Raw genomic sequence first — 25,621 nt, forward strand, 5'->3', positions numbered from 1 at the left:
TCCCTCTCTCTGTCCGTGTGTTAACATCGACATTCTTAGTATGTAACTTCAGCTCTGTGGCTTCAGTCCAGTTTTTACTGCATGTTAGTGACCTGACTTAACATTTTACGTTAGTGTGCTTTATGGTCCTAGTATGTAACTTACCTCTGTTGCTTCTCAGACTGTTGACTGTGGCGTTTACACGTGTTTGTGTTAACATGATTTCTGTGGTGTGTGTGTGTGGTGTCTACACACAGGCATGCAGAAGAATCTGCGGTCTGATTTCGATATGGCCTACGAGAGGGGACGGATCTCAGTTTCTGCTGAGGACGGCAACACACCACCCACCTATTCACGGGTCAGTATATACGCGTGTTCACACACACAACGTTGGATATTAGTGACATCTCAGAATATGTATTTACATTTGAAATAAAATCCAAACAGACATTTTTTTAGTAATTCAACAGTTTATCTATTCACTAACAGTCATCCTAGTGCACTAAAATACACATTTGCACTTCAAAGTAGACCACTAACTCTTATCTTTGTACATCATAGATCTGCACTTCAAAGTAGACCACTAACTCTTATCTTTGTACATCATAGATCTGCACTTCAAAGTAGACCAGGCACTGTGTACTGTAATTGACATTCATGTCCCTCCATGTTTTCTGTTTCTTTCCCAGGACCAGCGGGAGAGGAGGGTGACCGTAGACGAGGTGCCGTCGGGGGTGTACCTGTACCCCGAGGAGGAGGGGGGTCCGGACAACCAGTTCTCACCAGGACCAGGACCCGTCCCTGGTCGCCCCAGCCCTGCCCTGTTCGAGGAGGCCCTGAAGGAGCTCCTCAAACTCATGAGGATAGAGGTTAGTACTAACTACTGCTTAGTAACCTTAGTACATGGTCAGTCGATGGTTGCTATCTATGTAACCATGACTCTAGTAACAATGTAATCATGTGGCATTTACCTGATTATTGTGTTAAAAAAAACTATCACCAAGTTACTTTGGCCTTTGGGCTAATGTACCATGTCTAGACAAGATATTTTGAAATGCAAAGCCCAAAGTGTTCTTATTGGACAAGTAGTACCTCCCCTTTTCAAAACATGTCTCCTTACTGGACATCAACCAGCACTTTCTCCCTCTGACTCCTTTTATCTAAGCTTCTTACAGATCCATTTCACAATCTACTGTTATGGTTGGAACCGAGCATCTGAAATGTACGATATCGAAAGTTCTGTCTCCGTCCGTATATTTGCCAACCCTCTTGATTTGCAGCCCAGGAGAGCAAAAGGGGAATCCAGACGTTGTTTCACCACCAAGAGCGTTTCCTCATTCCCTCCCTCTATCGCTGTCTCACTCTTTCTTTCTTTCTCTCGTTCTGTTCTTTTTCCTTCTTCTGCCAGGACCCCGCTCTGCTGAATGGGAGAGTGACTCTGCACCACGCCAAGGCAGGAACTGTGCTGGCTAGACAAGGAGACCAGGTACTTTTCTGAGGCTTGGAGAGATGTCCTTTCCTCTGTTTGAATGCAGGTTGACGTTTGTCATGAATCTTGTCATGGAGGCAGAACTGAGCGATTTTCCCCTAGATGGGCCAGCTGCAAAGTCTAAATTGTCTACATCGTCATGACAATACATGCCAACCTGACTGTTTAATACCCCAATTTTACGAGGGAGAAGTCTTCAAAACATTATAGATTTTTGATATTACAGATTCCTATCATCCCTTAATGTTTTCCTTGACATCTTTCCCCTCCAAATCCCTCTCTTTCCCATACACTTTATTCTCCCCTCCCCAGCTCCTTACCCCCTCCTCTACTCGCCTTTCTTCAACCCCTCTAAACACACAAAAACAAAACATGAGACCTGAAATCTGAACTCCCTCTTCTCCTCTCAGGATGTGAGTCTCCACTTCGTCCTGTCCGGCTGTCTCCACGTGTACCAGCGGATGATCGACAAGCAGGATGCGGTGTGCCTGTTTGTCACCCAGCCGGGTGAGATGGTGGGCCAGCTGGCCGTGTTGACTGGAGAGCCCCTCATCTTCACCATCAAGGCCAACAGAGACTGCACCTTCCTCAAGATCTCCAAGTCTGACTTCTACGAGTGGGTGTCTAGTAGAGACCAGACTAGAGAGAGACTAAAGAGGAGGGGGGGGGGGGGGGGGGGGGGGGGGCTGCAGGCACTTCCTGTTTTTGATTTAACCGACCTGGAAGACCAGCTGTGTTGAATTTAGTGCTGAACTGATCAATTAGCTCAGTTGGTGTGGTGCCTAGTTGGAACAACATCCTGCTGTACCCGTGGCACTCCAGGAACAGGGTTTCCTACCCCTGGGCTAAACCCTTCTGTGTGAAAGGGGTATCGTTCACAGTCTGGGCATTAAGCTGGACCATTTAGTTTAAGCCTAACTCTGGTTTAGAAGTAGAGGAATGCAGGATGTTGGATGATTACATGAAATTGAAATATACCCGTAGTCACTGACTGTTGACTATTACACCATCTGTTACAAGTAGGTTGGCTTCAGTTCCAGACATGCATTTCTCGTTTTATGTCACAACTGTCTCACTGTTGATAAGATGCTGGTTATTACTGTCTATCTGGTCATGGTAGAAAAGACGGAAGTGGTTCGAAAGTGGCAAACACTTCTAACCCTAGCTTTGTTTATCAGTTCCTGTGATATTTAAGCATAGTGACTGTCTCTCCCCGGAGATACTGCCTGTGTGTTTTTCCTGATCTGGTGTGCTCTGTGCTGCCCCCTGTCTTTAGGATCATGAGGGAACAGCCCAGTGTGGTTCTGAGTGCAGCCCACACCGTAGCCATCCGCATGTCCCCCTTCGTCAGACAGATGGACTTCGCCATAGACTGGATGGCTGTGGAGGCCGGCAGAGCCCTCTATAGGTATCTGGACAAATCTTCTCTTATGGCAGTATTTTTTAATTTGACCAGAAAATCTGTATTGGTGTGTTTGTTCTTATTACAAGCAGGCAAACTTTTTCTGACTGACAATATCACCTATCTGAAGGTATTTTTCTTTCATACGTTTCAAACTCTAGCCTTGCACAGACACGCTCAAATGTACACTGTCCTGAAACCAAACCACTCAGGGGGTCTGATGATAACTGAACGGACTGTTCTCCACCTCTCCTCTCCTCGTATCTCCAGGCAGGATGACCAGTCGGACTGCACCTACATAGTTCTGAACGGACGTCTGCGTTCTGTTATACGTAAAGCTAACGGGAAGAAGGAGCTGGTAGGAGAGTACGGTCGAGGAGACCTCATAGGAGTGGTGAGACTTTGGCCCATTTCTACAGCTCTCATCGTTCTGGTCTTCTATGTAAAGGCAGAATATGTTGTCACTATATTAGTTTATAAAGCTAATATTCAGAATAAAGTCAACCTTGTGTATTTACATTATACCTGTGTGTGTGTATAGTGTATGTTTGGGTTGTATTAGATCATTGGGGACACTATACCTTTTTTAAATCCCATTGTTTTTGGAGCTCTCACAATCTCCTCCTGTTTTCCCCAGGTTGAGGCTCTGACCCGACAGCCCAGAGCCACCACGGTCCACGCGGTCAGAGACACAGAGCTGGTCAAGCTCCCAGAGGGAACGCTCAACAACATCAAGAGGAGGTACCCACAGGTGGTCACCAGGTTGATCCACCTGCTGGGACAGAAGATCCTGGGGAACCTGCAACAGGCCCGAGGACCATTCTCAGGTGTGTGTGTGTGTGTACACAGTCATGTACTGTATGCATACACACACTTGCCCTCTTTGTCCTCTAGATAAAGCCATTACTCTCTCTCTCTCACCCTGTACTTCTCCAGGTTCTGCCCTCGGCCTGTCCAGTGTAGCGTCCAGCCCTGACGTCACCAACCCGGCCAGTAACCTGTCCACTGTGGCCGTACTGCCCATCTGCGACGAGGTGCCAATCAACGCCTTCAACCTGGAGCTCAGCCACGCCCTCAGTGCCATAGGTACACGCCTCTAGAGACTAGCATAGCAACTGTCAATCAAACCTTACTATGACTTGAACGACTTGTTTCATATTAGTTAACAGTTACATCTGCCTAATGTGAGTAGATTCTGTGGACAATAAAGTTGTTCTATTCTGTTCCTTAACTAAATTGTTACATTGAGCGACCGTGATATTCAATTTTATATACATCAATTGTTCTCTCGGAAATATTAGACACATTTCTATTTGTCCTTGACGTGTAGGACCTACCCTGCTGCTGACCAGTGACATCATCAGAGAGCGACTGGGGGCCTCCGCTCTGGATAGGTCCGTTTTTATCCTCTCTTCTTCCTCTCTCCCTCTGCGGTATCCATACCAGTTGGTTGTTTTTAACTCTCGTTCTCCCCTCGCAACAGTATCCACGAGTACCGTCTGTCTGGCTGGCTGGCCCAGCAGGAGGACATCAACAGGATAGTCCTGTACCAGACAGACAGCAGTATGACTCCCTGGACCCAGCGCTGCATCAGACAGGCTGACTGCATCCTCATCGTGGGCCTGGGGGAACAGGAACCTGCACTGGGACAGGTAGGAGGGGACAGGGTAAAGAGCTGGAGGTTGATTTGGGTGGGGCTCAATGTTTGGAGGATTGGTTGAACTATGAAGCTACTCTACTTACAAGCTGCCTCGTTACATTTATTTGTTCAATTTAAAACTTTCGTTGTGAAATTATACATGAACCTCATATTTAAGCTTATTTGTAGAGATTTTTTTTTTAAACGGTCTAGTTATGACTGCATCTTATCCTCAGTACTGTATCTAACCATGTCTCTCTCTCTCTCTGTCTCTCTCTCTAGTTAGAGCAGATGTTGGAGAACACCGCGGTGAGGGCCCTGAAACAGCTGGTGCTGCTCCATAAAGAGGACGGCTCGGGGCCCTCCAGGACCGTAGAGTGGCTCAACATGAGGAGCTGGTGCTCCGGACACCTCCACCTCCGCTGCCCCCGCCGGGTCTTCTCACGACGCAGCCCCTCGAAACTGGTGCGACTCCCTGGGGAGATGCCATGACTTCTCTTTCTAACTTTCGTTTGTTTTTTGTGTGCTTTTCTCTCATTCGTTTATTCATTCGTTACACACCGACCTTTGCCCACATCTGATTGTGTTCCTCCGTTAGATTGAGGATGAGGACGGTTGTAAAGAGAGCTCTGACGATGTGGTAAGAGAGGAGGCTAGTCTGTTTGCAAGAAAAGGTTTTCTGGATACTTGAATAGCCTGTTGAGCATGTCCTCTTCGTCCAATCTATATCTTTTTTTGTTTTATCCTGCACCGAGTGACGGCTCAAAAGGAAGCCCTTTGCTGTTCTACGAATAACACCAGTTTTGGTTTTCAAGAGAAATAACATAGTGCTTTGGCTACAAAGGCTTTAGGAAACCCAGCCCATGTCGTCTTGGGGAAATGATCCATTGACAAGCTTACCAACCACTTACAGCGCTTCGGTGGATAGCAACTGTCGCTAACCAGGCCCAAGTCTGAATGGTTGGACAAGCTCTCGTCTCAAGCGCATGGAAGCCTACAAATTGCTCAGATTATCATCTGAAATAAACGTGTGTGTGTGTGTGTGTGTGTGTGTGTGTGCGGGCAGAGGGAGGTGTATGAGAAGGTGTGTGAGAAGACAGCGGACAGACACAGTGATTTCTCTCGGCTGGCCCGGGTACTGACTGGGAACAGCATCGCTCTGGTGCTGGGAGGAGGAGGTGCCAGGTCAGTGGACTCTCTTTTGTGCCAGACTCTCTTTTGTAGATGGTCAAGTAGTACATGCTTTACTCCACACTACCGACATCATCAAATGCATGTTTTCAATGACAGTCATGGGACCACAGCTCTTTGCATGAGAAGTCCTGTCTTCTGTTGATCATTATCAAGATTTCTTGTAACATTAATGTCCTTCAGGGTATCTGTAGTCTCGAATTAGTCAGGTTCTTTCGGATCTTTTCAAATTAATGAGAGAAGTGGAAGAAATGCAGTCCTCAAACAGAGTGAGTTTCCTACTCTCTCTGATTGGTTGTTGTCTCTGTCACTCTTGCAGAGGCTGCTCCCACGTGGGAGTGATCAAGGCCATGGAGGAGGCAGGGATTCCCATCGACATCGTGGGCGGGACGTCCATCGGGTCGTTCATCGGGGCGCTGTACGCCGAGGAGAGGAGTGCGGTGCGCACCAAGCAGAGAGCCCGCGAGTGGTCCAAGGTCTGATCCTCCCTCCGCTACACCATCCTCTTGTTCCTATTTGGCACATTCCTTTGTCAGGTGACATGTAGTGTATTAGAGGGGATCAGTTTGAGCACGGCGAGACACAGAATCACTCGTGTTGATTTGTGGATCAGTGTGGATCAGTGATTCTGTGCGGTTCCGACTGAAATGTCGACATCAGACACGCTCATTATTAACCTCCTTCCCTCCCTCCCTACAGGCGATGAACTCCGTATTCAAAACCATCCTTGACCTGACCTATCCCATCACCTCAATGTTCACCGGCGCCGCCTTCAACACCAGCATCTCCAAAGTGTTCCAGGACAAGCAGGCTGAGGTGAGAGGTCACACTGTCTGTCAGTGCTACTAGAGATGTCTGTCTGTGAAGGAAACTGGGCCCACGTTCAGTCGGCAAACCTTGTGAACAGTTGCAGATAGAGATGTCTTGAATAGAGCTGACGTTGATGCCTACTCCACATTTTGGAGAGGCATATTTGTTCTACATAATATATATCCGTCTGAACGTTCCTTATTCCAATTCATATGGAATGTGTGGTCTATGTATCCATCAGGACCTGTGGTTGCCGTACTTCAACGTGACTACTGACATCACGGCGTCTGCCATGCGTGTGCACCAAGACGGTGAGTGACAGGCAGCTAACCGCTGGCCCCTCCTCTCTGCTCTATCGCTGTTTAGAAATGGGCGACTAGATTTCGAAGTTGTCTTGACCGCACTACAGAAGTAATTGTCCTAGTTCTATGGGATTTTGAGTAGAAATTGGATAGCTGTTAGGAAAACTCCAAGCAGTCAGACACACACACACACACACACACGTTAGATATGCATTTTATTTAGATATATACTCCATATGTAACGCTATTTAACTCAATCCACTCACGCTGGTACGGCCCAATATGACCGAGAACTAACGTGGGATTGACATGATCATTCATTCCTAATGTCATTCGGCGTTTGACGATAACAGCTAGATCATTTAGATTAGAACGCCCTGGTTTTACTGTATCAGAGTATGGGTTATGAGACTAAAATCCCAGCCCCTTAATTGTAAATTTTACATTTTTATTTTATTTTAGTCATTTAGCAGACTCTCTTATCCAGAGCGACTTAGTTAGTGCGTTCATCTTAAGATACCTAGGTGGGGTGATAATTTGGCGTTTTAGATCAATTGGTGCGATTCTGCATGCGTTTCAGCTGTATAATACTAATCGGGAGGTCATACAGCTGGTATGCTAGAGCAACATCCTCTGTTCCCTGCTTGTTTAATATGTTCCTCCATTGACTGACTGACTGACACTTAATATATGGATTGTGTATGTATGTCATGACTGACTGAGTGAGAAATGCACTACCACTAATGCAGCTAGAATAGACCTAGAGGCTGGGGGTACGACCCCTGCTGACCTCTTGGGGTCAAAGGCCTCACCTTTTGGCTTGTGGAAGGAAACCTACCCCCCCCCCCCCCAAATCCAGTCTTAGTACATGTTGCATGCATTCGTTATCACCGGTAATGTCCACTAGTTTGTAAGAGCAAAGGCATTTAAAGAAAGTAACCTATAATGTTTCATGTTATTTATGTACTGATTTTAGGCCACATAGGCAAATGTAGCAAATGAGTCCTCCTTGATCCTGGATTTGGGGTGTCATAAGGTTGTGTGGTCCTCCAGTCATATGTTCAATGCCTGTCTGCACTTGGCATGTTTACTAACGGCGAGAGCAAAGCTTTACAATGCTCTCTCTCTTTACCAACCACCTTCCTCCTCCCTAGTGTAATGTCACTTCCTGTTGACGCAGCCTAGTCCACTCCCACTGCTCATCTCTATTGCTCTCTTTCTCAGGTTATTCCTCCTACCTTTCTCACATCTGTTTTATGTTTAAAACGTGTCTTTAAAACAACACCAAACAAACCATGCCACAGTGACTTCCCTAATGTTCATTTGCTCATATGGGGACACTTTCACCATCTGCTGTATAGGCTTACTATTAGCCTGGTCTCAGATCTGTTTTGCCATCTTGCCACCTCCAAAGGTTATTGTTGGGTAGATGGCACAAACAGATCTGGGGCCAGGCTAGTGTACTATAGATGTAGTGTGCTAGTCGCTTCCACCCCTGTCCGCGTCAACAAGTAGGATCCAGAACACTCTTCATTTGCTTTACCCCTCTGCACTCTCTCTCTTTCGATCCCTTTTTCCGAGAATGTTGGTGCATTTTGTAGTAATTTTCTTGTTTGTTGTCGGCTGCTATCTATCTAACCAAGCTAATAATAATTCTTACGCTCTAAACAAAACACCAAACAGGACAACTGTGGCTGTTGATAGCCTGGGAAAGAGTAGAAATACACTGAGTGTACAAAACATTAGGAACACCTTCCTAATGTTGAGGTGCATCCCTTTTGCCTTCAGAACAGCCTCAATTTGTCGAGTCTTGGACTCTACAAGTCATGGACTCTACAAGTAATGGACTCTACAAGGTGTTGAAAGCGTTCCGCAGGGACATTGGCCCATGTTGACTCCATTGCTTCCCTTCGTTGTGTCAAGTTGGCAGAATGTCCTTTGAGTGGTGGACAATTCGTGATACACATGGGAAACTGTTGAGCGTGAAACCCAGCAGCGTTGCAGTTCCTGACACAAACCGGTGCGCCTGGCACCTACTACCGTACCGTACCGTACCCCGTTCAAAAGCACTTACACTTTTTTTTGTCTTGCCCGTTGGCACACGTACACAATCCATGTCTCAACTGTCTCAAGGCTTAAAAATCATTTTCTAACTTTTTCCTCCCCTTCATCTTCACTGATTTTGAAGTGGATTTAACAAGTGATATCAATAAGGGATCATAGCTGTCACCTGGTCAGTCTGTCATGGAAAGAGCAGGTGTTAATGTCTTGTGCACTCAGTGTATGCAGGTCTCCATTTTCCAATGAGGTTTCTGAACTAATACAGGATTACGGTGTTTGAGTGGTTTAGGAGAGTAAATGGATGACACCATTTTAACTATTAGTTTGAAATTATGTGTAATATTAATGCTGTGATGCTATTTAGTTATTTTCTATCTGTATTTAAAAAATGTAATTGTCATCTACAGTCCTGTCTGTGCTATCTGTTTTAGTTCTCGAACTGGCCTCTCTGGTTATTTACTTCTCGAACTGGCCTCTCTGGTTATTTACTTCTAGAACTGGCCTCTCTGGTTATTTACTTCTAGAACTGGCCTCTCTGGTTATTTACTTCTAGAACTGGCCTCTCTGGTTATTTACTTCTAGAACTGGCCTCTCTGGTTATTTACTTCTAGGACTGGCCTCTCTGGTTATTTACTTCTAGGACTGGCCTCTCTGGTTATTTACTTATAGGACTGGCCTCTCTGGTTATTTACTTATAGGACTGGCCTCTCTGGTTATTTACTTCTAGGACTGGCCTCTCTGGTTATTTACTTCTAGGACTGGCCTCTGGTTATTTACTTCTAGGACTGGCCTCTCTGGTTATTTACTTCTAGGACTGGCCTCTCTGGTTATTTACTTCTAGGACTGGCCTCTCTGGTTATTTACTTCTAGGACTGGCCTCTCTGGTTATTTACTTCTAGAACTGGCCTCTCTGGTTATTTACTTCTAGAACTGGCCTCTCTGGTTATTTACTTCTAGAACTGGCCTCTCTGGTTATTTACTTCTAGGACTGGCCTCTCTGGTTATTTACTTCTAGGACTGGCCTCTCTGGTTATTTACTTCTAGAACTGGCCTCTCTGGTTATTTACTTCTAGAACTGGCCTCTCTGGGTATTTACTTCTAGGACTGGCCTCTGGGTATTTACTTCTAGGACTGGCCTCTCTGGTTATTTACTTCTAGGATTGGCCTCTCTGGTTATTTACTTCTAGGACTGGCCTCTCTGGTTATTTACTTCTAGGACTGGCCTCTCTGGTTATTTACTTCTAGGACTGGCCTCTCTGGTTATTTACTTCTAGGACTGGCCTCTCTGGTTATTTACTTATAGGACTGGCCTCTCTGGTTATTTACTTATAGGACTGGCCTCTCTGGTTATTTACTTCTAGGACTGGCCTCTCTGGTTATTTACTTCTAGGATTGGCCTCTCTGGTTATTTACTTCTAGAACTGGCCTCTCTGGGTATTTACTTCTAGGACTGGCCTCTGGGTATTTACTTCTAGGACTGGCCTCTCTGGTTATTTACTTCTAGGATTGGCCTCTCTGGTTATTTACTTCTAGGATTGGCCTCTCTGGTTATTTACTTCTAGGATTGGCCTCTCTGGTTATTTACTTCTAGGACTGGCCTCTCTGGTTATTTACTTCTAGGACTGGCCTCTCTGGTTATTTACTTCTAGGACTGGCCTCTCTGGTTATTTACTTCTAGGACTGGCCTCTGGGTATTTACTTCTAGAAACATTGCGTTATGTTACCTGGCCATGTTCACTGAGGGTTTTAGATTGTATACGTCGAGCGCTCTGGACATGTTTTGCCCCTTTTGTCTCCTGCTCTTTTCTGTCCCTCACTCTCTCTATATCTGGCCATCTCTAGCTCTGTCTTGCTCCTAGGTTTTACAAAATTACGGAAACTTTCCAAAGTTCTCAGGTTTTTCAGAAATCCCGGTTGGAGGATTCCCAGAATCAATTGGGAGTTCTTCAACTGGAATCTCCCCAACAAATACGGGAACTTTGGGAACGTTTCTGACAATGTGGAACCCTAATCTCTCCTCTCTCCTTTGTCTCTCTCTCTGTCTGTCTGTGTGTGACGTGGGGCTATTTGTCCATGTTTGATGTCCCCTCTCCATCTTCCATTCTGACAGGCTCGCTGTGGCGCTATGTTAGAGCGAGTGCCTCCTACACCCCCTATTTACCTCCCCTCTGCGACCCCAAGGATGGCCACCTGCTTGTGGATGGTTGCTATGTTAACAATGTCCCAGGTCAGAGTTCAAAGTTCAAACCTCGACCCGTCTCAACCCCAAAAAGGAGTGGTCGAAGTTGCTCCTGACCACTGATACAGGGTCATATTATTTTCACCCACCTGATGGTTGATGTTAGGATTGGGGTTATGTCATCTGATCCCAGATCTGGGGTTAGGGGAAACTTCTACCTTAAGCTCCTTGAAACAACCGACAATCAACCACTCCCTCCCCCTCATGTTCCGTCTCACCTTAACCCCACCTGACCAGTCGGACATTGGGAACCCATGGTTTGGAAGGAAAGTTAGGCTAATACAGTGTATATTTCGGTGTGTGAGTGGAGGGGATGCAATGTTTCGCTCCCCTACACCCAGAACCACCCATTCTTAACACCAATACTTCTCTATTCAATTTGGCTTCAATAGTTCACACTCATACACACGACAGTTACGAATTGGCTTTGTCCCGCCCCCCCAGTGTCAGTAAGCCCCTCCCCATGCCTCCGGATTGGCAGTGAGGCTCTGCTCATGCAGGTACATATCCATGGGTCAGACAGAGAGGTGCATGATGGTCCTGCTTTTGGTGCCCCGCCCCCTCCCTGTTTTTGGTTCTCCATGCTGCTCCACTTCATCTCCCGAGTTCTCCTGCACTTGGCTGGTATACTACACACCAAGTGTACACTCACTCGCCTGCTTCGTCCTGAGCATGTTACACAGGCTTTTCCCTGAGGCCTTTCCACGCAGCTTGCTGCTTGTCGTTTCCCACGTTCTAAAGCTTGGGCCTCAGTCACTCGTTTGTCAGTGTAGGTCCATAGGTTGTAGCTTTTTTCCGTATTGACCTTGCTATAGGAACACAACATGTAGCGTTCTCTTCAGGGTTTTGAAGCTGATCCTATGGTGTCGGGAAATAAAGGTTTTGTGTTGAGGTCAGAGAAGGTCACCATATAGGCTATTTCATGTTTTTGTTTTGTTTTTGTGGTCTGTAGTAGTTTTTTCTGTGTCCATTTGTCTGTCCGTTCGTCCATAGCTTGATCCCATGTCGTCATACCGAGCAGTGCTTATGAATGGCTTCTGTCAACCAACCATTTGCACCCCCCCCCCCCCCCCCCCCCCCCAGCAGCTACACCTCCCCCTGTCTATGTATGTGCATGTGTCCGTGTACTGTACGCATCTATATATTGATGTATTGATGACAGTGTTGCTGATGCTACCCGTTTCCCTTTAGCTTTTTCTAGCGAAATGCCAAAAGTGTTCTGGATCCTACCAATGCCCATAGACGAACATACAGTTCCATCACTCTTGTCAGTGAAGGGCTTGATTCAATCCTGACTATGCGTTTTCTTAGTACTTCTAAGTCCAGAACTAGTTCAGTTCAATGATTCCACACTGAAATTCTTCAGTCTCGTATGTCCCCTTCAAACTCCACACACAGCGGCATCCTTTTGTTCCTCTGGTGCTCCTTCTCCTTCCAATCCATGCAGCGCCCAACCTCCCCCTGCCCTCTGCTGGCCCGGAGTGGTATTACAGGACCACAGCTCTGGGCATGGCTGGCTGGTTGCCCCTAACATGTTCACTAGTGTCTGAGAGATCTCCAAATGCTGTGACCAGACTACCAACCTCCAGTGCTCCTTGTGTCTAGTTGGGGAGTCAGGGAACTGAAGGCTAGGTTTAAAAAGGTTCCTCATACCTGTATTTTTGGGGATTTTTGTTTTCTTTCCCCTTTATGTATGTTTTCACCAAGTGCTGTAAAACACACCACTTTTTATAAATGGTTCTAAAAGCAAAAGCTTCACTTTGGCTCGATAACCTTTCACAAGGGTTAACTCACAAGGGTTAACCCACAAGGGTTAACTCACAAGGGTTAACCCACAAGGGTTAACTCACAAGGGTTAACTCACAAGGGTTAACCCACAAGGGTTAACTCACAAGGAGCATAAGGTTGTGGTTGGGGACAGATTCTGGAGATCGAACCAACCCTTGATACTCTGTGGCTGCACCCATACCCCTGTACCCTGTGCCTAGACCTGACACACACACACACAGGTCTCTGTGCATGGCAAGGTGTTTCAGGGGATGCAGAAGCGATTTGAGAGGTTGGGCAGCACCACATTCACATCCCGTGGCTAACCCTTTGGCGGTTACCCACCTCTGGGTTAACCAATTGGGATTGCATCCCTTTGGTTTGGGGCCGTGGTCTGCTGCCAAAACGCATGACTAACCTGAGAAGTTACGCCAACATTATTGAGATGTTATCCCCTCCCTCCCCCTGGGTGTGGCTCACAGGGTCACTGTGGCGCTATGTGAGGGCGAGCATGACCCTCTCAGGGTACCTGCCGCCCCTCTGCGACCCCAAAGATGGCAACTTGCTTATGGACGGGGGCTACATCAACAACCTGCCAGGCAAGTAGATGAGGAGGAGAACAGGAAAGAGGGAGGAGGGAAGGGGTAGTAGGACAGTTATTTTAGTTGGGGGGGGGGGGTTGAGAAATCATCCACGGGTCGGGGCTGTCATTGACGATGGTGAAGAGGACAGTTTGACTGAATTCAGTTGCTTTTTCTACCATCTGAGCAGTGGGAATGAGCGTTGAAGTCATTTCCATTGTCAAAATGTTCAAATTTAATTTGCCAACAATCTTTTCAAAATGAATGGCTTCTGACTGAGGGGGAAAACAAATATGTAAATGAACCCCGTAGTGTATTTGAAATTGGTGTGTAACATGCTTTCAGCTCAGGATCAATCTTTACCTATCAGATGGGAGAAAATACAACACAGAGCGTCAAGTGTGTTAGTGGTGGTGGACACTGGCGGTACAAAGTATCCCATTGTCCAGTATCCACAAGCTTTTTAAATCAGCACTAAATCAACAGAGTTTCAGAATGCTATGTGTCTGTCAGTCAGGCTTCCTGGTGTCTTACTGGCTGAGAACATCTAAAGGGGCGGGGCATACCGTATTCCTCAAATTATTGGGGTGTTGATAGAGTTGTGATTTAGGCAACTTAAAAACGGTATATAGTTAGCGTTCTCAATTCCATAAAACACAACAAAAGCCCATGCTTCTAAATCAATGACTTACTAGACACCAGTCGGCTCTGACAGTACATTCCCTTCCAGTTTGAATACGAAACGCAGTATCATGTCCCTCAACAAACTGGTATTCAATAGGATGTTACCAATTTGGGAGTTCTACCAAATGGAGGTACTGATTGCCTGTTGCATTCCAGCTGGGGAAAAAAGACAACTTGGGAAGAAAAAAAAAAAAAAGTTCTCCATGCTACTCAAATGTCTCTCTTCTCTCTATGCTACTGTTACCCTCTTGGAGGTCGGCATTGTAGCGTGCAGAATAAAAATAATGAAACACAAAACCATGTTTCACAAACCTGATGAAGTTGAACATCATCCTTTTCTATTTTGGGTGATTTTAGGTTTATTTAGATGTGGAATCTCCTTGTGGTTTGTGCCACATGGTCGGGTGGCTTCGAGGTCTACAATACGTGTGATTATTTGATGATGTGGGTGGACACACCCACAGAGTTGGACCCAGTGTCTATCGGGATAAAGCAATGACTAGTCTCACATTCTAAAAGGCAGAAGAGACGCAATGCCATAGTTACCATCTAGTGTTTATGATGGATTTAGATAGCTAGTACCCATAGAACTAACGCTAATGATAAGTTTAAACTCTTCCAAATTTAGGCGTGGTTAATTTTTTACATTTTTGTAATTTAGCAGACGCTGTTATCCAGAGCAACTTACAGAAGAAATTAGGGTTAAGTGCCTTGCTCAAGGACACATTGACAGATTTGTATTCGGCTCGGGGATTCGAACCGGCGACCTTTGGTTTACTAGACCAACACTCGAAACCGCTAGGCTGCCTGCCAGTTCCTTGAACACATTGGGTCAACACTGTGGAGTGTACTGGTGAGACCTGCACCCTTCACGGGGTTACTTGGTCTCAAACCCTGTCTGGGACTCGCACCATAAACACACACCAAGGCTGCACTATCAACCATGCAGGAGTGAACAAAACGTGGAGATAAGAATTCACCCAAACATTGGGACCATCAGGAAAAATGTTGAGGTGCAGTAGGGCGATATGAGTAGATGCACTGTATACAACTGGAAATGAAATGAAGTTTGTGATTATCCAGTTGATGATAATCCAGCCAATTGGGATGTCTGTTTCTGGTGGAGTGAGTTTGAATATGGTAATAAAGTATATGAAGGACAACGTTCCTATTAGGAGATAACCACAATAACCCCAGACTGGGTTTTCCTTATCGTCCCTGCTGCCGGCTCGTGTACGTGTGTGTCTGTGTGTGTGTGTGTCACAACGTGACGTCCCACAGCGGACATCGCGAGGAACATGGGCGCCAAGACTGTCATCGCCATCGACGTAGGTAGCCAGGACGAGACGGACCTCTGTAACTACGGCGACAGCCTGTCGGGCTGGTGGTTGCTGTGGAAACGGATCAACCCCTGGGCAGAGAAAGTGAAGGTATGATGATCAATGCAAATGACCCCATACAACGACACGCGCACACTTCCATGCACACTCACACATTCTCACACCCTATCGTCTATACTCACCCAGGTTCCAGACATGGCAGAGATCCAGTCCAGGCTGGCCTATGTGTCGTGTGTGCGTCAGCTGGAAGTGGTGAAGAAGAGTGCCTACTGCGAGTACATCAGACCACCCATCGACCGCTTCAAGACAATGGACTTCGGCAAGTTTGACGAGATCTACGTGAGTTCCACAATTCCCTCTCAACACCTCTCTCTGTCTCGTCTCCTTATGCAGGCTCTGGGATATGTTGAAAATGTATTTTACATTCATATTCTCTTAGAGAAAATAAAATGTTAGGTAACAGCTGACATGAAGTTTGGTAAGATACGGTCTCCTGTTCATAGCTAAAGAATCACATGGTAAAATACCATCTTTGTAGCTTGGTCTCCACCAGACTCTGTTGCTACAGTAGCTTGTTAGTGTACCACATGGTCTGTTACCCCAGGCTAACCTGTCCTCTCTGTCTGTCAGGATGTGGGCTACCAGCACGGCAAGCTGCTCTTCACCGGCTGGGCCCGTGGTGACATCATCGACAACATGCTCAAGGACCACCGCTCGGCAGACTACAACGACAGCAAGACCAAGACGGACGTGAGTCACACACACACACGTCACAAACTTTACCTTCACCATCTCACAGCTGCTCCACTTTACATTAACACACAGTTACATTTCTATAACGTTATTATAACCGTCTTTACATTATGACCTTCTCCTAACATAATATTTACCTAACGTTATTATAACATTCCCATGACATTCTCTTGTTTTAAGCTGTGTTCGTTGTTACATTTTACACTAATTTTAACATTCTCGTTAACATAATGACATTATCTTGTTTTTATTCCAGTCCTGTACGTGTCCAGGGTCAGACTTCACTGACCTGGCTGAGATCGTGTCCAGGATTGAGCCAGTCCAGACCTACGTCGATCCCGACGCTGATGCTGCTGAGGGTAAGAGGCTATTATAAAGTGGAAAATGTACTGAAGTCTGGTCGAGCAGTAACCCTACTAGCAACGTCGATAAGGGTTTGAGCATTTCCCCTTCCTCTCTGTTTCCCTCTTTACCGTGTCTTGACTCTTCCAAGTGTCCTGCAATCAAATAATAATCACCGCTCCAGAGCCAGTGTCCATGAAGCCTGTCAGATTAGGATTGCTGATCTAGAATCAGGTTTGCCTTTCAGATCATAATGAATAAGATTTATTTGGAAAGATCCTAGATCAGCACTCCTACTCTGAGACTATTTGTGAATACAGGCTCTGGTCACCTTTAAAAAATATTGAATGTATCTTTACTTAAATTGTAGCTCCTTTACGATAGAATATACATGGAGAGAGACACTATATATACAAAAGTATGTGGACACCTCTTCAAATTAGTGGATTCGGCTATTTCAGCCAGTCTCGTTGCTGACAGGTGTATAAAGTCTGCAGACCAACATTGGCAGTAGAATGGCCTTTACTGATGAGCTCAGTGACTTTCAACGTGGCACCGTCATAGGATGCCACCTTTCCAACAAGTCAGTTCGTCAAATTTCTGCCCTGCTAGAGCTGCCCCGGTCAACTGTAAGTGCTGTTATTGTGAAGTGGAAACATCTAAGCGCAACAACGGTTCAGCCGCGAGGTGGTAGGCCACACAATCACACAGAACGGGACCACCGAGGGCTGAAGCGCGGAAAAATCGTCTGTCCTCAGTTGCAACACTCACGACGAGTTCTAAACTGCCTCCGGAAGCAACATCAGCACAAGAACTGTTCGTCGGGAGTTTCATGAAATGGGTTTCCATGGCCAAGCAGCCGCATACAAGCCTAAGATCACCATGCGCAATGCCAAGCGTCGGCTGGAGTGGTGGAAAGGCGTTCTCTGGAGTGATGAATCACGCTTCACCATCTGGCAGTCTGACGGACGAATCTGGTTTTTGCGTATGCCAGGAGAATGCTACCTGCCTATAGTGTCAACTGTAAAGTTTGGTTGAGGAGGAATAATGGTCTGGGGCTGTTTTATAGCCCCCTGTTTTAGTTCCAGAAAAGGGAAATCTTAATGCTACAGCATACAATGACGTTCTAGACGATTCTGCGCATCCAATTTTGAGGCAACAGTCTGGGGAAGACCCTTTCCTGTTTATGCATGACAAAGTGAGGTCCATACAGAAATGATTTGTCGAGATCCGTGTGGAAGAACTTGACTGGCCTGCACAGAGCCCTGACCTCAACCCCATCGAACACCTTTGGGATGAAATGGAATGCCGACTGCGAGCCAGGCCTAATCACCCAACGTCAGTGCCCGACCTCACTAATGTTCTTGTGGCTGAATGGAAGCAAATCCCCACAGCAACGTTCCAACATCTAGTGGAAAGCCTTCCCAGAATAGTGTAGGCTGTTATAGCAGTAAAGGGGGGGCACAAATCCATATCAATGCCCATGATTTTTGAATGAGATCTTTGACGAGCAGGTGTCCACATACTTTTGGTCATGTAGTGCATCACATAGCAATCTTCAGTCTTGTTGCTTGTGCTACCGTATGGCTGGTCTCTTTCATAGTGCATAACTGTGTCTGTGTGTCCCACAGCGGGGGACGAGTCGGACTGCCTGACGGAGTATGAGGAGGACGGGATGGACACGGTGAGAGAAGAAGAGGAGGAGGAGGAAGAGGAGGAGGAGGAGGAGGAGGAAGAGGGGGAACAGGAACTCGATGACCTCTCCCCCGGAGAGTGGGGCCAGAACGGAGTCTTCCAGGCAGTACGTGTAACACACAGACATCATAGACTCTCACTCACACACTCACACACCCTGCTGTTAGTAGTGACTGTCTGTGTGTTGTTCCTCTAGGATGTGGAGAAGTCAGTCCGCCAGCGGAGGAAAACAGAAGGTGACTCCAACACCTACTCCGAGCTCTCCGACTGCTGACAGGAGGAGAGGAAAAATGAGAAAGACACAGGCTCTGGGTCCAAAAACTAAGAGGTGGAAGAGGAGAGTTGGATGTCGGGCAATTTCTGCAGCTACTGTAGCTTAAATACTTATTTTTTTCCTCAACCCTAATCTACCACGCTTGATTCTAATAATTAGCTGGTTTATCAAATACATCAGGTTAGTTCCATCAAGGGTTGAAAACCTACAGGAGAGCTCTCCAGGGACAGTGATGGAGAGCCCCGCTCTAACCCCTGACCCTTAACCCGGAAGCCCTTGGACCACTGGTGCCCAGTGTGACTTGGACCATGAATGGACCCTCTCCAATCTGAAGATGGACTCGACTGGGACCCCACCACTCTGTTTCCCTCCCACCACTCCACTCCTGCCAAAGCTGAAAAACTTTTATTGGGGTGACTAAAGGGTGTCCCTCATACCACAGGGAACACATTAGTACTTGGTTGAAGTTAAACACCTGGTCTCTTTAAAGCGTTCAGCTCCAATGCTTTGGCCCTATTCAGACTGTCTGTCTGCATGTCCTGTCTGTCCATAATCAGGAGAGATTATCATTGATGGTACACTGTTCTCTGTTCAGACACACATGGGTATTACGTGGATGGAAGTTGGAGAGAGGTGTGTGTGTGTGTGTCATTACGATTTATTTGCTAGTAGTAGTATTGATGTTGAATGGAGAGAGAGATGTAAAAGACTGCTAAAGAAATGAGAGGTACAAAACCGCTGCTGCACACAAACGGTAGAAAGACTGATGTATACTGAACAAAAAATATAAAGACAACATGCAACAAAGTGTTAGGGAGTTAGTTCATATGGAAATCTGTCAATTGAAATTCATTAGGCCCTAATCTATGGATTTCACATGACTGGCCAGGGGAGCAGCCGGGGAGGGCATAGGTCCACCCACTGGGGGGCCAGGACCAGCCAATTAGAATAAGTTCTTCCCCACAAATGGACTTTATTACAAACAGAAATACTCCTCAGTTTCACCAACTGTCAGGGTGTCTGGTTTCAGACGGTCCCGCAGATGAAGAAGCCGGATGTTCAGGTCCTTGACTGGCGTGGTCTGCGGTTGTGAGGCCGGTTGGACGTACTGCCAAATTCACAAAAACAACATTTTAAACAACAACTTTAAATTCTCTGGCAACAGCTCTGGTGGACATTCCTGCAGTCAGCATGCCAATTGCACACACCCTCAAAACGTGAGACATCTGTGGCATTGTGTTTTGTAATAAAACTGCACATTTTACTGGCCTTTTATTGTCCCCAGCACAAGGTGCACCTGTGTAATGATCATGTTTTTTAATCAGCGTCTTGATATGCCACACCTATCAGGTGGATGGATTATCTTAGCAAAGGAGAAATGCTCACTAAAAGAGATTTTAAACCAATTTTTGCACAAAATTTGTGAGGCTTTTTGTGCGTATTAAGAATGTCTGGGATATTTTATTTCAGCTCATGAAACATGGGACCAACACTTTACATGTTGCATTTTATATTTTTGTTCAGTGTACATTATTGGATGTTGAAGTAGGGAGGTGAAAATGTGTAGAGGAGAGGTGTGTGTGTCATTGGTTTCCACCATGCTTGCTACTACTGTATGCTGCTTGTTTCAAGCAGAGGATAACAATGCCTTTTTAACCTGAATTTAATCATTTAAAAACGATGGAGAGGGGAGACTTTGCCAATGGACCTTTTAGTATAGAAACCCCCCGCCTCTCCCTACTTGCCTAATGCTTGCATGGGGTCCTGTGTACTCCCTAACCAACAAGTGTCAAACTCATTCCACGAAGGCCAAGTGTCTGTGGGTTTTCGCTCCTTCCTTTCACTTGATGAATTAAGGTCACTAATTAGTAAAGAACTCCCTCCATGGATTGAGTTTGACACCCCTGCCCTCAAATAGTCACAGAATAATTCAGTCTAATCTTAGTAATAACTATATAAACATGATACATACTTTACACCTGTTAATACTCATAGAAATGATTTATTATACACATATTTATGTCTATGTTTTTCTGCTGCAAAACTTGGGACTCTTTTCACCTGAGAGATGTCCTTCCTAAATCCATTCAAATGTGCACTGAATGTTTTTTGTTTGTTGCCAATTCAGTTGTATTTATTTGTTTTGCTTGACCACTGGCTTTTTTTAAAGCCTTTTTTTTTATCACTGAACAAAAAAATCCTAATGGAAAATTCTAATTACGGACATGAATAATGAACTGTACTGTCCTTTCTTATTAGCTTGGGTTTTGCTATTTTGCACTGATGAATATAAAGAATAATTCCTTGGTTGGAAAGGTTTGTTTTATTTGCATCTTCCTTAAGATGCCCTATGGAGACAGGATGGTATGGGATGTCATTTCAATTTAAAGAAATGTTAAAATGCATACTGAATAATAAATCTAAATTATAATGCAAACATTTGTTTTTATTTTATAACAGGTAGTGGAGAGGATTTCTCCTGTAACTCTACTTTTACTGTACCTGTAGTTTCTGAAGTTGTCCACAGGAGGGAGCCCTGTTCATTCAACGTGATGAGAACCCCAACACTACTCTACTGAATCATCATAGTTTGCCAGCGCCACACCTCCCTCTCTCTCTACACAGCAGAGGAGGATGTGCAGAAACACGTCCAGAAGATGTTTCCAAATTATCCATGCACCCTCTCACTCCACCCCAGCCTCAGCTCCACATCCCTGGGTGCAGCGTCTGCAGTTCCCCCTCAGTGAAATTACTCAACCACATTACATGACTGGACATTCCCTCCAATAACAGTCATTGGATGCTTGTGAAAGTGATATAGCATGATCTCTCTCTGGAGGATTTCGTTGTATTGTTATGTGTAGTCCCACTGCACTAATACCTCTACATGGGATGTTAAAGCCACTAACGTGAACAGTCCCATGACACTTTTTAACCTGTTTTGTCCTATGTTGTCCAGAAGCTGATGACAGGATGTTACATCATGACCTATGTTGTCCAGAAGCTGATGACAGGATGTTACATCATGACCTATGTTGTCCAGAAGCTGATGACAGGATGTTACATCATGACCTATGTTGTCCAGAAGCTGATGACAGGATGTTACATCATGACCTATGTTGTCCAGAAGCTGATGACAGGATGTTACATCAAACCATGCACTGTGGTCGTACAAAATTGACTAACAGGATATTAAGAGTGAAGTGACACACACACACACCCAAATAATACTGTGAAGTGAACTACTGTATGACAGACAAATTCCTCCTTACATTTAACCTGTAAATCTGGTTGGTTTTATCAAGATGACTGGTGTTAATCTCAGGTAATCTACCTGCATAATATCTCTCCCCTGCAGTTGAACTATCAAATCAAATCAAATGTATTTATATAGCCATTCGTACATCAGCTGATATCTCAAAGTGCTGTACAGAAACCCAGCCTAAAACCCCAAACAGCAAGCAATGCAGGTGTAGAAGCACGGTGGCTAGGAAAAACTCCCTAGAAAGGCCATAACCTAGGAAGAAACCTAGAGAGGAACCAGGCTATGTGGGGTGGCCAGTCCTCTTCTGGCTGGGCCGGGTGGAGATTATAACAGAACATGGCCAAGATGTTCAAATGTTCATAAATGACCAGCATGGTCAAATAATAATAGGGCAGAACAGTTGAAACTGGAGCAGCAGCACGGTCAGGTGGACTGGGGACAGCAAGGAGTCATCATGTCAGGTAGCCCTGGGGCATGGTCCTAGGGCTCAGGTCCTCCGAGAGAAAGAAAGAGAGAAGGAGAGAATTAGAGAACGCACACTTAGATTCACACAGGACACCGAATAGGACAGGAGAAGTACTCCAGATATAACAAACTGACCCCAGCCCCCCCGACACAAACTACTGCAGCATAAATACTGGAGGCTGAGACAGGAGGGGTCAGGAGACACTGTGGCCCCATCTGAGGACACCCCCAGACAGGGCCAAACAGGAAGGATATAACCCCACCCACTTTGCCAAAGCACAGCCCCCACACCACTAGAAGGATATCTTCAACCACCAACTTACCATCCTGAGACAAGGCTGAGTATAGCCCACAAAGATCTCCGCCATGGCACAACCCAAGGGGGGGGCACCAACCCAGACAGGTGGAAGATAGTATCTCAGGCAGGGGGTACCAGTACAGAGTCAATGTGCAGGGGGTACCAGTACAGAGTCAATATTCAGGGGGTACCAGTACAGAGTCAATATTCAGGGGGTACCAGTACAGAGTCAATGTGCAGGGGGTACCAGTACAGAGTCAATGTGCAGGGGCACCGGTTGAGGTAGTATGTACATGTAGGTAGAGTTATTAAAGTGACTATGCATAGATGACAACAGAGAGTAGCAGGGGGGGGGGGGGGGGCGCAAATAGTCTGGGTAGCCATTTGACTGGAAGTTCAGGAGTCTTATGGATTGGGGTTAGAAGCTGTTTAGAAGCCTCTTGGAACTAGACTTGGCGCTCCGGTAACGTACTGGGCCGTTCGCACTGCCCTCTACCATTCTCCAGTTTTCTTTCACTTTAGTAGCAACACACCTGCCCTCTGTAGCTTATCTGTTCATCTTTGATGCCAGGCTGATTGAAGGAGAGGAGAGGGGGATGGGGTAATAACAGGGTTGTAAAAGTAACTTGACACCACAGAACAAACAATGAACCACACCTTCCTACCGCTCTCTTTCTCACTCGTTCTCTGGCCCTCTGACCATATTAGGTAGAGAAGTCACGAAAACACCTACATTGGGGGAACTGAGAAAGTGGAAGATAGTATCTCCTTCTGAATGGTTGAAACACATTAGTACATGTTTGTTTGGGGATTAGTGAATCATGCCTGGGGGTAGTTGTCATACCCTTACCTGCTGAATCGTTTATGTGTGCTTTTTAACCAGATCGGTTTGTGAGGCACATCATATCATCTTACCTGGCTCTCTGTCATTGCCTGTGTTTACACAGGCAGCCCAAATCTGATTGATGATCTGAAAAATATCTGATGTGAAACGATCTGATGTGATTGGTCAAACTACCAAGTTAGTGGAAACCACTGCCTTTGACGTTAGCTCTTCTCTCATGACTGGACGAAAAGTGGTCACCAGTGTGACGAATGCCCTATTATTACTGTGCATGCACTGGCCCAGGTGCTCCTAATTGAGTCTAGATGAACTGATTCGTTGAAACATGTGATTGACTGACTGGTTTTCCCCTGTCTCTTCATAACGCTCGTTCAGTTTGTTTGAGGTGTGGCTACTTAGGGGGAAGCGACGGTTAGTGAAGGTTGTGGCAGAGTGCCTTTGAAGCCTTGGTTTTGCAAAGAGAAGTGTGATTTGAGGAATGATGATCTGAGTTAAAGATGAAATGCATTCCCTGCACACAAACCTGTTTTTGTTTGATTTGATTGTTTTGTTTTATATCCTCCCTTCATTTTGTTGCGTTATGTAGAGCAGCGATACTGTATATATGACAAGATGATCTTGTCTCTGGGCTAACAATGGGAGTCGTCCAAAAAGCGGGAAGGCAGGTGGTCTGCTTATTGTGGACATAGTTTGACGGGAGTTTAAACCCTCTCTCTTTGTCTCTTCCTCTCTGGGTAGAGTTAACTTGGTTTAGGGAAGCTGAAATTGGGAGCGAGAAATAAACTGTGACCTGTCTCAGACTTTCATTCCATGTACTGCCACTCAAGTCCATTCTAAAACAACCGGTGTGGTCTGTGCTATGAGTTATTCAGTGGCCCCTATGCACTTGGTGTAAACCTAGGGTGTGTAGATCAAATTTGATTTGTCACACGCGCCAAATACAACATGTGTAGAAGTTACTGTGAAATGCTGAATACAACATGTGTAGAAGTTACTGTGAAATGCTGAATACAACATGTGTAGAAGTTACTGTGAAATGCTGAATACAACATGTGTAGAAGTTACTGTGAAATGCTGAATACAACATGTGTAGAAGTTACTGTGAAATGCTGAATACAACATGTGTAGAAGTTACTGTGAAATGCTGAATACAACATGTGTAGAAGTTACTGTGAAATGCTGAATACAACATGTGTAGAAGTTACTGTGAAATGCTTACTTACAAGCCCTTAACCAACAATGCAGTTCAAGAAAGAGTTAAGAAATGAGTTACTAAAGAAATTAAAATTAAAATAACACTGAAATAAGAGGCTATAGACAGGGGGTACTGTTAACCTGGTACAGGTTAATCAAGGTCATTTGTACATGTGGTGGTAAAGTGACTATTGTACTGAATTGAGTTGTCACAGCACCTCTTGGCCAGGGTGTGACAAATGCACGCAAATGTTTACCTAGTTTTTAATACATGATAAAAAAAATAAGCAAAGGTGTACCCTGTATGGTGAGGTTTTCAATCACATTGATGAAGAAATACACTAATGATGCTGTTGTAGCATCTTTCGTGACACCAACCCACCTTGGCCATGTTCAGAGTGGCTGCAGATCAGACCTTTCTACACCCCTCTTCCCAACAACTAAAGGTCTCAAAACTTCTACTGTCTCTCCCGCCTGTCCCCCCTCCAGCCCCCAAGCCTTCTGAGACCTGAGGCAGAAAATCACAGGAAGGGCAGGTACAGACAAGACTCCTGCATTTCTCCACACATACTCTCCTCTCTCAGATCAAATGCTCACCTTCTGTCACAACACCCCTTCCTCTCTCCTTCCCAAGCCTTACCATCCAGTATGGTTAAGTAACAAACAGATCTGTTAATAGCAATATTTATTGGCCTGGGTGAGGTCTGCCGCTGAAGATAAGTGTTAGATATTTGACTATTGTGCTAAAGTATTGGTAGTTTATTCTTTGGAATTGACAAAAGTGATAATTCACCAAAACAACCGGATAGATATGCATGATCATCCCTCCAAATCCCCCCCTATTTCTCCTACCACATTATTATGATGTTGGTTGATACATGGAGGGGGCGGCGCAAATACCTATCTACAATATGGTCTGACTGCGACCCGCATCCTCTGAACTGCACCGGGTTGAAACACCCAGGGAAGCCCTGTCACCTCTTCTATTGGCTCCTGGCTACTTCCTT

At 45.6% G+C, this 25,621-nt stretch overlaps 1 protein-coding gene across 4 annotated transcripts in view; it reads left to right on the forward strand.

The window, feature by feature from the left end:
- Window positions 1-20,985, forward strand: part of LOC110485795 (patatin-like phospholipase domain-containing protein 6) — a 36,926-nt gene extending 15,941 nt beyond the window's left edge. Inside the window, exons 13-35 of one of the 4 annotated variants that reach the window (XM_036940440.2) lie at window positions 237-337; window positions 669-848; window positions 1,388-1,465; window positions 1,879-2,084; window positions 2,745-2,876; window positions 3,141-3,264; window positions 3,508-3,697; window positions 3,807-3,956; window positions 4,201-4,264; window positions 4,354-4,522; window positions 4,792-4,974; window positions 5,576-5,694; window positions 6,020-6,176; window positions 6,400-6,516; window positions 6,752-6,821; window positions 10,984-11,100; window positions 13,362-13,478; window positions 15,426-15,574; window positions 15,671-15,823; window positions 16,115-16,234; window positions 16,494-16,596; window positions 18,211-18,380; window positions 18,471-20,985. In XM_036940440.2, coding sequence (XP_036796335.2) covers window positions 237-337; window positions 669-848; window positions 1,388-1,465; window positions 1,879-2,084; window positions 2,745-2,876; window positions 3,141-3,264; window positions 3,508-3,697; window positions 3,807-3,956; window positions 4,201-4,264; window positions 4,354-4,522; window positions 4,792-4,974; window positions 5,576-5,694; window positions 6,020-6,176; window positions 6,400-6,516; window positions 6,752-6,821; window positions 10,984-11,100; window positions 13,362-13,478; window positions 15,426-15,574; window positions 15,671-15,823; window positions 16,115-16,234; window positions 16,494-16,596; window positions 18,211-18,380; window positions 18,471-18,548 — 3,047 coding nt within the window. In that variant the 3' untranslated portion in view covers window positions 18,549-20,985. The remainder of the gene's footprint in view (window positions 1-236; window positions 338-668; window positions 849-1,387; window positions 1,466-1,878; window positions 2,085-2,744; window positions 2,877-3,140; window positions 3,265-3,507; window positions 3,698-3,806; window positions 3,957-4,200; window positions 4,265-4,353; window positions 4,523-4,791; window positions 4,975-5,575; window positions 5,695-6,019; window positions 6,177-6,399; window positions 6,517-6,751; window positions 6,822-10,983; window positions 11,101-13,361; window positions 13,479-15,425; window positions 15,575-15,670; window positions 15,824-16,114; window positions 16,235-16,493; window positions 16,597-18,210; window positions 18,381-18,470) is intronic. The other 3 variants (XM_036940442.2, XM_036940441.2, XM_036940443.2) reach the window with 3 other exon arrangements.
- Window positions 20,986-25,621: the final 4,636 nt, after the last annotated feature.

The sequence above is a fragment of the Oncorhynchus mykiss genome, chromosome 13 (assembly GCF_057628025.1).
Source record: "Oncorhynchus mykiss isolate SJ-2025 chromosome 13, ASM5762802v1, whole genome shotgun sequence".
NCBI classification, from domain to species: domain Eukaryota; kingdom Metazoa; phylum Chordata; class Actinopteri; order Salmoniformes; family Salmonidae; genus Oncorhynchus; species Oncorhynchus mykiss.